Source organism: Ochotona princeps, chromosome 12, assembly GCF_030435755.1.
Source record: "Ochotona princeps isolate mOchPri1 chromosome 12, mOchPri1.hap1, whole genome shotgun sequence".
NCBI classification, from domain to species: Eukaryota; Metazoa; Chordata; class Mammalia; order Lagomorpha; family Ochotonidae; genus Ochotona; species Ochotona princeps.
In genome coordinates this window covers 69,565,793-69,578,771 of record NC_080843.1, presented here as the reverse complement: position 1 = coordinate 69,578,771, position 12,979 = coordinate 69,565,793, and the positions used below count along the sequence as shown (strand labels likewise).

Genomic DNA, 12,979 nt, shown 5'->3' with positions numbered 1-12,979 from the left:
AGTTTTTCTCCCCATGTGGGTTTTCTGACACATGATTAAGTATGCTCCAGCCAGAAGCATTTCCATACTCACTATTACCATGTTTTTTCCCTTTGTGAATTATCTGAGTTTAATCAAAACTGAAGGCTTCCAAAAGGCGTCTGCACATGATCTACATTCATAATGTTTTCTGCGTGAATTCTGATGTGCAATGAAACTTGACTGCCTGCAATAGCATTTTCCACACTCACTGCATCTGTATGGTTCTTTTCCTGCTTGGATTCTCTGATGTCTCATGATGTGTGACTTTCTGTAATAGGCTTTCTGACACTCACTACATTCATAACAGTTTTCCTTGTGTGGATTTTCTGATGTGTTGAGACCCACAGTCACTATATTCATAAGGCTTTTCCCCTGTGTGGATTCTCTTATGTCTAAAGAGATTTGAAGAGCTGGTAAAGGCTTTTCCACACTCAGCACATTCATACGGTTTTTCCCCTGTGTGGATTCTCTGATGCATGATTAAACTTGACTTCTGAGAAAAAGCTTTACCACACTGGCTACATTCATAAGGTTTTTCCCCTGTGTGGATTCTCTGATGAATGATTAGTTGTGACTTGTGAGAAAAAGCTTTTCCACACTGGCTACATTCAAGAGGTTTTTTCCCTGTGTGGACTCTCATATGTGTAATTAGACTTGAGTGGTCACTAAAAGCCCTTCCACACTCACTACATTCATAAGGAATTCCCCCGCTGTGAAGTCTCTGATGAATGATCATGGGTGGCTTGTGAGAGAAAGCTTCTCCACCCTCACTATATTCATAAGGTTTTTCCCCTGTGTGACTTCTCTGATGCCTAATAAGAACTGAGTGTTTGATAAACGCTTTTCCACACTCAGTACATTCATGAGGTTTTTCTCCTGTGTGGATTCTCTGATGCATTATTAAACTTGACTTCTGAGAAAAAGCTTTTCCACACTCAGCACATTGATAAGGTTTTTCCCCTGTGTGGATTCTCTGATGAATGATTAGGGATGACTTCTGAGAAAAAGCTTTTCCACACTGGCTACATTCATAAGGTTTTTCTCCTGTGTGGATTCTCTGATGAATGATTACTTGTGACTTCTGAGAAAAAGCTTTTCCACACTGGCTACATTCATGAGGTTTTTCTCCTGTGTGGATTCTCACATGTGTAATTAGACTTGAGTGGTTGCTAAAAGCCCTTCCACACTCACTACATTCATAAGGAATTCTCCTGCTGTGAAGTCTCTGATGAATGATCATGTGTGACTTGTGAGAAAAAGCTTTTCCACACTGTATGCATTCATAAGGTTTTTCCCCTGTGTGGATTCTCTGATGAATAATTTGGTTTGACTTCTGAGAAAAAGCTTTACCACATTGCCTACATTCATAAGGTTTTTCTCCTGTGTGGATTCTCTGATGCCTAATAAGACCTGAGTGTTTGATAAAGGCTTTTCCACACTCAGTACATTCATAAGGTTTTTCCCCTGTGTGGATTCTCTGATGAAAAATTAGGTTTGATTTCTGAGAAAAAGCTTTACCACACTGGCTGCATTCATAAGGTTTTTCCCCTGTGTGACTTCTCTGATGCCTGATAAGAACTGAGTGTTTGATAAAGGCTTTTCCACACTCAGTACATTCATGAGGTCTTTCCCCTGTGTGGATTCTCTGATGCATGATTAAACTTGACTTCTGAGAAAAAGCTTTACCACACTGGCTACATTCATAAGGTTTTTCCCCTGTGTGGATTCTCTGATGTCTAATAAAATGTGATTGATTGGTAAAAGCTTTTCCACAGTCATGACATTTGTACGTTTTCTGCTCTGTGTAAATTTTCTGGTCTCTAATGAGAGATAACTGCTTGTCAAAGGCTTTCCCAAGCTTATTGCATTCATATGACTTCTCTCTAGTATGAAGAATCTGACCTCTTGTCAGTTCTGACTTCTGGTACATATGTTCTTTGCATTCATTGCACACATAGGAATTTTCTCTTGTGTCAGTTCTCTGTTTGGTGGTAAGGAAAGATGCACAGCTAAAAGATTTTGTACAGCAGACACATATATAGTGACTCTTTGCTCTTTGGCTTATCTGATTTACTTTCACATCTGTTTTATTCAATAGAGATTTCTCACTATTGAAATGATTGTGGAGTATTTCTCCTGGTTGTGTTTGCTGATGTTTTCCAAAATAAAGATTGTTGTGGAACATTTTCTTTTCAACCTGAATGGTTTTGCCCACATTGACAGGTCGTTTATTATGCGGGTCTTTGGTATAAACTTCATCACACATAAGGAAATTCTTTGCGCTGAAAGTTTTTTCTTTCCCATTGTGTTCAAAAGACTGCTGAGTAATGTTCATCTTGTCCTGCTGAGTGAGACTTTCCCCACTCTGGAGGCTGTTCTCAGGGACATTAGAAGCACACTTTTTCCCAAATGGCATTTCCTTAGGCTCCCTATAGAAAAAAAAATATTCAAATACATTATGGTGTCTCTCCCTCTCTCCTTGCGAAAAACAACCCATCTCTGTGCTCCCTCATGCGAGGTGCTTCTCTGTCCACCCCCTTGCAAGTGCAAGTGGTCACTTAGCAGGTAAAACTCCTGTCTACAACTTATTCTGCTTTTGTTTCTATAGTATACACAGGAATGAACCACTGAGCATTCCTGATAACATTTTCTGGTGTGTCCAACATGGTTTATGAAAAAGACTTGATTCTGAGACCAGAGCTATGTGGCTTGACTCAGCAGAGAGGAGACTGCATAATGATGGTATGCCTTTCATCAAGTGGGGTTGGACCTATAAAAAATGGCCCCTAGTACACCATCACTCTGCATAACACCAGTGCCTAGCTCTCTGATTAAACCTTCAGATGCATTGTACTTTCAGAGGGTGGAGATAGTAAGCACAGCAGTTCAGGATTTAATAGGTTATAATCACCAACTACCTATTTACCTTTTTCTATTCACCTCAGTTTTGATTTTGGTAACAAGGCTCTGGGTGTTTGTGTTTGGAAAACTCATAAGGGAGGACTGACAGCTCCTGGAACTGGCCACTTTCTGTATGATGTGAAAGTACCTAGGTAGAGACTGAATGCCAATCGTGTGACATTATATTCAAGTTCTGAGCTACTTTTTCATGATTTAGTATGGTTATCCTCCTGGTACCAACACGTGTTCTGCTTGGGTTTGAACTTTTTATTTGTTAAGACTGATTTGTTTTTTTTTTTTTTTGGAAAGTCAGATATACACAGAGGAGAGACAGAAAACAATCTTCAATGTGCTGGTTCACTCCCAAAGTGGCTGCAATGGCCAGAGCTCAGCTGATATAATGCCAGGAGCCAGCAACCTCTTCAGGTCATTCACACAGATGGAGTGTCACAACGATTTTGGCTGTCCTCAACTGCCATCTCAGGCCACAAGCAGGGAGATGGATGTTAAATGGGGCAGTCAGGAGGCAAACCAATGCCAGTACAGGATCCCAGTATGTGCAAGGCATGAAATTATCCACTAAGCTACCATGCTATGCCCTTGGCATTGATCTTTTGAAATGACCTATTTGGGTCTTTGGGTGACACACTCTACACTTCCTAGATGAATTGAGGAAAGACCAGTTTCTTTATTTTTTCTCCATCCCATTTTGATCATTCATTTGGCTGCCTACCTCTGAGATCTGAACAGCCATAGAATGGCAGGGGTACATCTGGAGTTGTGCAGTAGCAGTTATTTCCTGGCTTGTTGACAATATACAGATGGGAAATGTCTTACCCACAGGTTCCTGTCCAGACAAGGAAGGGCTAGGGGACCCTTAAAAACCTAAGACCCTTCTGAAAAATTGTGGTGTCTTTCCCTCTCTCCATTCAAGTGTCACCCCATCTCCTGGTTCTCCCAAAAAATGCTATTCAATTCCTCTGCTTTCCAAATTCACCTGGTCACTTTGTAAATAAAATTTGTCTGCAAATGAAAAAAAAAAGAAAAAGAAATCATTTTTCTCACTTTTGTTTTGTACAATTTCTCATTTAGATCATATTTTAAATATGGCCAGAGCTAATATTAAGCATTTTTGTGGAAATGTTGCTCTTTGGAGCTATTACGTGATTTTTGTGATTACAACTTGCCTGAAGATTATTTCTTGAATTTTCTGATTAGCTCCTAGCAGCTCATTCTTTCTGTAGGAACCTGAAATGAGGAAAAGAGTAACCATATCCATGTATCACATCTAAGTGTTTGTTTTCCAAGGCTCAAGTAAAGGCAATGAGGTTTATTGCCATTCCAGATAGAGCAGATTTTAATATTAGTACAATGTGGACATTTATGAGCATTATATTGTGGATTAGATTTTAAAAAATTCAATTACTTGGAATTTTGTATTTTAATTTGCTGGGTAGTATGACAGAAAATGTGGCACAGAAATTCAAACTAAGGCTGGCCATCTAACATCCATTGTCAATGCCAGTTTGTCTTCCATTGGCTACTCTGCTTCAAACACAACTTTCTGAAAATGTATCTCGGAAGGTGGCAGATGACGACTCAAGTGCTTGTCATCATGGAAAAGACGAATAGATAGGTCTAGATTTACAGTTACACGCTGACCAATTTTCAAAGGCATTCCTAGAATAAACCTACACATGGAGACTGTAGAATGCCTTTGTCTCATCTGCTGTTCTTTAGAAAAAGACTTTTAAAGCAAAAATCAGAGAGAATTCCAATCAACATTTACTGAGAGAAGTACCAACTTCACTGTCTACTATGTGCTGACCTACCTGGAAGTCCCGGGTTAACAGATTTTTTCACTGTCCATGGTGCTGATTCTTGCTCCAACTTGAAGATCACATCAGGCTTTGCCATGCAGTACCCTGTTAATGGAAAATAATGTAGACTTTGCAGAATCACTACTAGCCCTAACAACTACTAAACTATAAACTCTTTTTTCATTTGTCATCTATACAGAAATATTCTGTTTGGGCATGACAGAGTTTCACTCACCCACAGACAGCAGATGGTTATAGGTCTCAAGCATCACCTCCCTGTACAGGGTCCGCTGAGTATTGTCCATTGTCTGCCATTCTTCATGGGTAAAGTCCACAGCCACATCCTCAAATGACACCAACACCTGTAACAGCACATGGCACCTCAGTTCTGGATCATTAAATAGAAACAGTGACTGCATTTTCTGCATATTTAATTTGTATCTTTTACGAATGCAGTTTAATTTACAATTTATACAACATTAGAAAGTAGCAACAGAATGAAAATATCTTGTCCTGTATTACCTTTGCAACGCCAATACTACAACAGGATTTCCCTTACTATTCTCTTAAAGCTCACTTTCTCTGAAAATTGTAATGAACTATTGAAGGCTTTGTTATAACGTACCTGCAATGAAAGACATCACTCTCAGTTTGTCCCTTTTATTGCCACTCTGCTTTTCCACTGAATTATAACAAATAATCATATTAATACTGAGCCAAAAGAGTAACTCAATACCTGTAATAGTAAGGTGAGTGTAATTCTTCTGAATTTAATTTGCATTTTTGGATGCTGATTTATTTACAATATACATAGAAACAGAGTGAAAACAAAACAAAATATCCTGGTTTGTATTATTTTTGCAACTCTGAAACTACAATTTCGTTATCATTCTGTATTAGATTTTCTATAATAATTAAAAATGAGTTCACTCTGTAAACTGCAAATATAAACACGTGAACTAAATAACATGGTAGATAAAAAAGACACATGCATAATATTGAACATGATAATGAGGAAATTTTAATAATTTATGAATGCTTTTCTCAAACATTCTGGTATTTAAAAATGATATAAAGCACTAATATAATTCAGTTTTTTTATTCCAACAAGAAATAATAAAAAGTTGGAAATATTTTAAACTGAATTTGCATAAAAGAGTAAATATTTCCTGCAACTTATACTAGAATTATATATATGTATATATATATAATCCAATAATTTTAAATATATATACATAAGCATCCCATAATCTTTTATCACTTTGAACTATGTACATGTTAAAATCCTTTCTACTATTTGTTTTAATTTTTATGAAATAATATTTAAATTAAACTAAAATTTTAATTCCTACATAGAGAACTACAGCTTAGTAGGGAAACTATAGCCTTACATAGAACTATCTCCTTATTAAAAGTAGCTAATATCAGCCATTCACAGCCTGCCAGTTTAAAAGACATTGTAATAAACATAGCTTTTATATATATATATATATATATATATATATATATATATATATATATATATATTTTAGAATCCCTTTAACATTTGGCAGTTTTTGGCTTTTTTTGTCTCCTTTTCTAGCTACTTATTAATGATTTCAATATAAAAACAGAATTAATGTAACTGATATACATAATTTTAGCAACAGAATGATACTTCTTTTGTATCTTCCCTTTTCCCTCCTGTTGTGTTCTTAAACATTTGAAAGAACATGTTTTAAATTTACATTGCAGTCAAGATCCTAATTTTTCATGAAGTGATTAGAAGGAAAGTAAGATGATCAGAGTTTAATAGGGAAGGACTATAAATATAATTAAATAAAAAGATGTTTCAATCATACACGGTTTACAAACACAGTTCATTAAATTATAGTAGATATCATTCTCCACCATTTGTTTGTCAAAGATATAAATCAAAGCGACAAGATCAAATTTACACAAATATTGATACACATCATTGTTTCTTCCTTTTTTGTTTTTGTTGCTTGTGATTTTTTAAGCTACTCTGTTAGTTGTTCATCAGGAATGCACTTGGTGCATGGAGACGATAATGACATGCATGGACTGATAACTGGTGGCCAATAGCTGAAGTGTATTAGTGGCATTAGACTTTATAGATTTTATAGAGGGTCATATAGGATAAGGGAGGAAGTATTGAGCTTATCTATGGAACCCATCAATTGTTTCAAAACCCTTGCTTGAAACTCTTTTGTTTTGTATACCCCACAAAGTGTTCTCACTCACATTCTATCCACCCAGTCCTTCCCATACAAATGACACCTACTCAGTTATACAAAAGGTATCCAATCAGTTCTCATATAAATGTTATCCTATCTGTTGCAATCCTATGCTCACTGACCTTCTAGGGTCACAATGTCCTTCTACACTACTCTATATAACAGAAGGTCATATTTCTGTATCTATATGTACGATATTTCCCTTAACATCTTGCCCTCTAGTTACACTCATTTTCTAAGAATCCACAGAATTTTGTTTTCCACAGGTGAATAACAGTGTATTATACATATATACTATGTTTTCCTTATTCATTCATCTAATGATGGACACCTTGATTCATTCCATACTTGGATATTATGAATGGTGCTACTATAAACAAAATGACTACAGGTATCTCATACAATGTGCTAAAAACTTTCAGAACATACAAATAGTAAATTGCTCAATCATACAACAAGCTTATTTCTAATCATCTAAAAAATTTGTTCTATTTTTCCATAGGTCTGAATTAATTTATAGCCCCATTAAACATTGCACAAAAGTTCCCATTTTTCACATCCTCACCAGCATTTGTTATCTTTTCTTCCAAATATTAATTGCATTCTGACAAGGTTGACATGGTATTTTGGGAGATTTTGATTTACATTTCCCTAAAGGCTACTTTTTGAGAACTATCTACTAAGGATCCTTGTACATTTCTTTACCAAACTGGGGATTTTTATGTTGTTAAGACCACATGGAGCTTGAAAGATAAAATTGCCCATTTGAACAAAACATGGAACTTCTTGTGTCATGATATTTGACAAATTTTTGAGTACAATGTAGAAACTTAAATCAAAGATCAAATGGGGTGAATACTAGAATGAGATTCCATTTCATCTGGCTGAGAACGCAAAAATGTGCTTTGGGAAAGGACTCCATTAGCACGAGACACTCTGATGAAAGCACTGGAGATTCAGTGACATGTGGGATGACAGTAAGTAGCATGAAACACGTGTAACCGCAGATTTCAGTAGAAATTTAAGAATGTGGAAACTAAATGCTTTTCCAAATTAGCAAATGCTAAAATCTTAATAATCCAAAAAGCTCACACTGCAAGTGCAAAAACACTAGAAAAAAAAATTTCCCAATGAAATATGACTCTCCTTCACATTTGAGGTTTTTTTGTCTCCCTCTTTTTGAAAGATTTATTTGCTTGAAAACCAGAAAGAGGGCCAAATATTATAGCCTAGTGGCTAAAGCCCTCACCTTGAACATCTTGGGATCTCATGTGGGTGTTGATTCTAATCCCAGCAGCCCTGCCTCCCATCTAGTTCCCTGCTTGTGGCCTAGGAAGGCAGTCGAGGACAGCTCTAAGCTTTGGAACCCTGTGCCCACATGGGAGACCCAGAAGAGGCTCAGGAGTCCTGGCTTTGGTTTGTGTCAGCTCCAGCCATTGAGGTCATTTGGGGAGTCAATCATTGCATGGAATATCTTCTTCTCTGTCTCTCCTCTCTGTATATCTAACTTGGCAATAAAAATAAAATAAATCACCCAAATAATAGTACTAGAGCACTGCCTATGTTTTTAACCTTCTCACAAACATTGGAACCAGTACAGGGATCACCTGGAAGAAGCAGGGAGCATGTCAGAGTTTCCATGGTCTGCCTGTGTTTCCTTTTAAAGCTGTCAGGATCTCTGAACTGAACATTGGCATGGTGGTCTAAGCCTCCTGCATGAAAGCAGTTCATATCCTGAGTGTTCCACTTTCAATCCAGTTTCCTGCTTTTGCCCTGGGAAAGCATGAGAGGATGGCTCAAGTCCTTGCACATTTGTACACAAGTTTGAGATACAAAAGAGGCTCCTGGTTTTGGATTGGCATAGCTCTTGCCATTGCAGCCATGTGGGGAGTAAAGTTACAGATGGAAGATCTCTTTCTCACTGTTCCACCTTTTCTCTGCAACTTTGCATTTCAAATAAAAACAATATAGAATGCACAGGGGGCCAGCCCTGTGCCTTAACAAATAAAGACACTGGCATCCAATATGGATATTGGTTCATATCCTGCATGCTCCACTTCAGAGCCAACTCCCTAATAAAAGGTCTGGAAAGAAAGTGGACGATGGCTCAAGCACTTGGATACCTGTAACCTAGTTGAGGACTTGGACAAGACACCTGGATCATGGCTTCAGACTTCCTCATTTCTGGTCATTCTGGTTATTTGAGGAGTGAAACAGCAGATGGAAGATATCTCTCCACATCTCTCTCTCTTAGTAGTTCTGCTTTTCAAATTAATAAATCGTATGAAAAAAACAGCAATAGGAAATGGCATTGTGGTAAATCAGGCTAAGCTACCATCTGTCTTATTCCCTAACCGGTTCTAAGTCAATGTGACCTGGAAATAGTGGAAGATAGCTCAAGTACTTGAGTGGGAGACTGATGGACCTCCTGGCTCTTCTCTGACATGATCCAGCACTGACTGTCGTGACCATCGGGAGAATCAACCAGTGCATAGCAGACATGTCTGTCTCTGTCTCTCTCCTTCTCTTTCTGCAACTCAGTCTTTCAAATAAATAAATGTCATTTATTTAAATTTTTAATAAAAGAAAATGCAGCATATTATGTTCTCCACACATTCCTGTAGCAGCTCATAAATGTAGTATCCTTCAAATATTATTAGGCATTGCACAATTTCAGCAATTCCAGTAAAGCAAAACTGGAAACTTAATAATTTATTTTTGGATATATGAAAACTCATACTACTCAAAATGTTGAGTGTTTATTTTCATTTATGTATTACATAATTTTCATTTTATCATGGACAATATCAATAAACATAATTTCAAACTTGATATCCTACAATCATGAACAAATTCTTCATTTCAATTTGAATCATGTAAAAATTACTGTGTCTTATTATGGCATCAGAAAATCTGGAGAGGAAGTTTCAATCAGGTTTGACAGCTCCAATATCTTTATTATTACAATTTTACATTTTTTCTCTCATACTTGTTTTTTCACTATAGTTTAGAAGCCATCATAAAGCTCCTCAAATACAATGTAAAGCAAGCTGAGAAGTAAACAAACAACTTACTGAAGATGGGTTTGTGTTCTTCATCCTGGGAAGCATGTCGTGGGCTGCAGGGCAACACCTGCAAGAGAAGGTGGAGAAAGGGAGTTGTGAATTGGTCTTGCTTGTCTCTAGTCTCCTTAATGGTTCCTACTGCGCTAAGCAATGTCAACATGGAGGCAGACACAATGGATGGAGACACAATAGCCATCAGCTTCCCTGGGCAAAAACAGTGCTTTACAAGTGCCAGGAGAGCTTCCGTTGAACTCTATCCACAATGCCAATAATTGACAGTGGTTAAATTCAAGTTATCATTTGGTTAATGCAAACAACTAGTACTGATTTTAAATTACTGTTGCTGGGGTTGGCACTATAGTCTAGTGGCTAAATTTCTCACCTTGTATGTGCTAGTATCCCACATGGCCACTGATTCATATTTTGTCTGCTAGATTTCTGTTCCAGCACCCTGTTTAGGTCTCAGAAAGCATTCAAGCATGGCTCATTCCTTGGGTTCCTGCATCCACATGGGACTTGGAAGAAGCTCTTGGATGCTGGCATCAGATTAGCTCAGCTTCAGTCACTGCAGCTACTTGGGGAGAGAACCAGCTAATACAAGAGGTTTCTCTCCTCTCTGTAAATCTGACTTTCCAATGAAAATATGAACATTAAAATAATGTTAGTGTCAAGCACTAACGTATTTTTTCAACAACTATTATTCAAATTATAATACACCATACAAAAATACCAAATTTATGCTACAGAAAAATTCTTGGGTGGTATTAAGGATTTCTCCATTTTTACAGATGAGCTGCACAGGACTCCATATAAGGACTTCCATTAAAATGGTTCTTGCTGCTAATACTAAAAACTGTACAGAAGGTAAACATCTTTCAATCAGAGTAATTCTGTGCAAACCTATATATGAAAAATGGATATAGCACACATCTATTCTATACAACCTTTTACTAATTGCTCCCAAGGGAAGTTCGTAAGACTTCAGTGGTACTTCCCAGTTCCTAAATCCTCAATGACACTTGACCTTGCCACTGTATTTGCCTTAGCCCATAGGACTTCCATAATATTGACAGCAACATATTTTGAAAAGCGTTTTCACTTTACCTTATTAAATAACTACATTATGGCAATAGCCAGAGAAAACCATCAGACTTGTAGGAGTGAATGTCATGATACAGGAGGTTGGTTTGTGGCTTGGGATAGATCACTTCTGATCCCCAAATGCCTTGCTTATGTCTACTGGCTATGTAACACTTCCAATGCAGTATCCTGCTATTGTGATGGAGCATAGTGGGTGGGTTCCAAGAACTCCCTGGGAAATCTAGATGGATTCCTGGTGCTGGGCTAAGCATGGCAGATTCCTGACTTCTTGGGAGTGAATCAACTAGCTGATGGAACATCTCCCTCCACTCTGCTATCTACCTTTCAAAGAAATATTGTATTTATGAAAATGATTACAAAAATTTACTCTACCTAAAATGATATATTTTAAGTTGATTTGTGGATATATCTTGGTGAGCAATATAGAACTGCATTTCAGATTCAATTAAGATAATTTTATGAAAACACTTCTACAACTCACATTTTTATAGGTATGTAGGCATGTGCATTCTCCCCCTCCCTATTTTATTTGTAATTTTATGATAAAATCCCATGGGCTCTGAGTTTCCCTTATGTTCTGGCACTGCTATGCAGTATGCCAACAGATGTCTAACACACTATACCACAATGCAAGCCCCAAAGGTTAGTCTTTTTGACTCATTACTTCTCAAATTTTCTTGTGTACCTTTGGTCAGTCTGACCATAACTTAGTAAAAACATAATTCATTTTATAATCCCATTCTTAAAAACAAAAACACATATCACCTTCCCATAAAAGCTTTTGCGCCTGAAAAACAATCATTGTAATTTATGTAATTTATGTTTGACCATTCCTTACTGTTACACTTTATACTAATATCAACATATAAATATGTTTAATGGTATGTAGAAGAAAATCATATTTGGTGTGGAGTTTGACATACTAAACACACTTGAAATTTTTGAAATAATTCATTGTATCATTTTACAATGCCAAAATATCATGTATGAACTCATCCAGAAAGTTTATAAATTAAACTCATTGTTTTTCCTTTATAATCATCACCACCATCAATTTATCTGCCTTCCCAGGCCACAAGCAGGACGCTGGATGGGAAGCAGAGACATCGGGGTTAGAACCAGCTCCCATATGGGATCCATGTGAATGCAAACAAGGACTTTAGCCCTCTTGAAAGAAAATGCAGATATACAAATTACTTGCTAAACCTGCTCTGCTACCATAAATGCATCATTTGATTCCAGGTATAATATAACCTAATGTGCAACAAGAATTTGGGTAGTGAACCAGCTTCTGTGAGTACTCTCTCTCCTTGCCTTGAAAACAAGAGCATACAAAAAGATGGCACCAGCATCCTGTAGCTAAGCATCCATAAACAGTGCTGTCATCCCATTAGGGTGCTGCTTCAACTTGGCTGCTAGTGGCTAAGAAATCAGCAAAGGATGGTCTAAGTACTTGGGCCCCTGCACTCATGTCAGAGAACTAGGATGAACTCCAAGCTCCTAACCAGGACCAGCCCACCTTCATTCAGCTAATGAGGACATTAGAGAGTGAACCACCAGATCACTCTCTGTCTCTGCTACTTTCTCTGTAATGCTGCTTTTCAAATAAAAATACATTTTAAAAGAATATATATTTAAAAACAATTAAAAAAGCCCAGTCCTCTCTGGACTTCTCCCTAATACCTTTAGTACTTCCAATCCAAAGTCACTGCAAATGTGCTGCTTCTATAGAGATTGCCCCACAGGGGACGCTGCATATGGTGAATATGGGATCTAGGTGTCCTCATTTTCAATAAAGAGCCTCATAACACTTACATGCCCTTGGTCCATACCT

General features: G+C 37.3%; 1 protein-coding gene across 1 annotated transcript; it reads right to left on the bottom strand.

Annotated features, from left to right (window-relative positions):
• Positions 1–99: 99 nt before the first annotated feature.
• LOC131481519 (zinc finger protein 271-like) lies at positions 100–5,108 on the bottom strand. The gene is given in 5 exon segments (XM_058670553.1): positions 100–325; positions 327–2,446; positions 4,106–4,170; positions 4,755–4,847; positions 4,978–5,108. Coding segments are annotated over 5 exon segments (2,574 nt in total). The 5' UTR covers positions 5,048–5,108.
• Between the last annotated feature and the right edge of the window lie 7,871 nt (positions 5,109–12,979).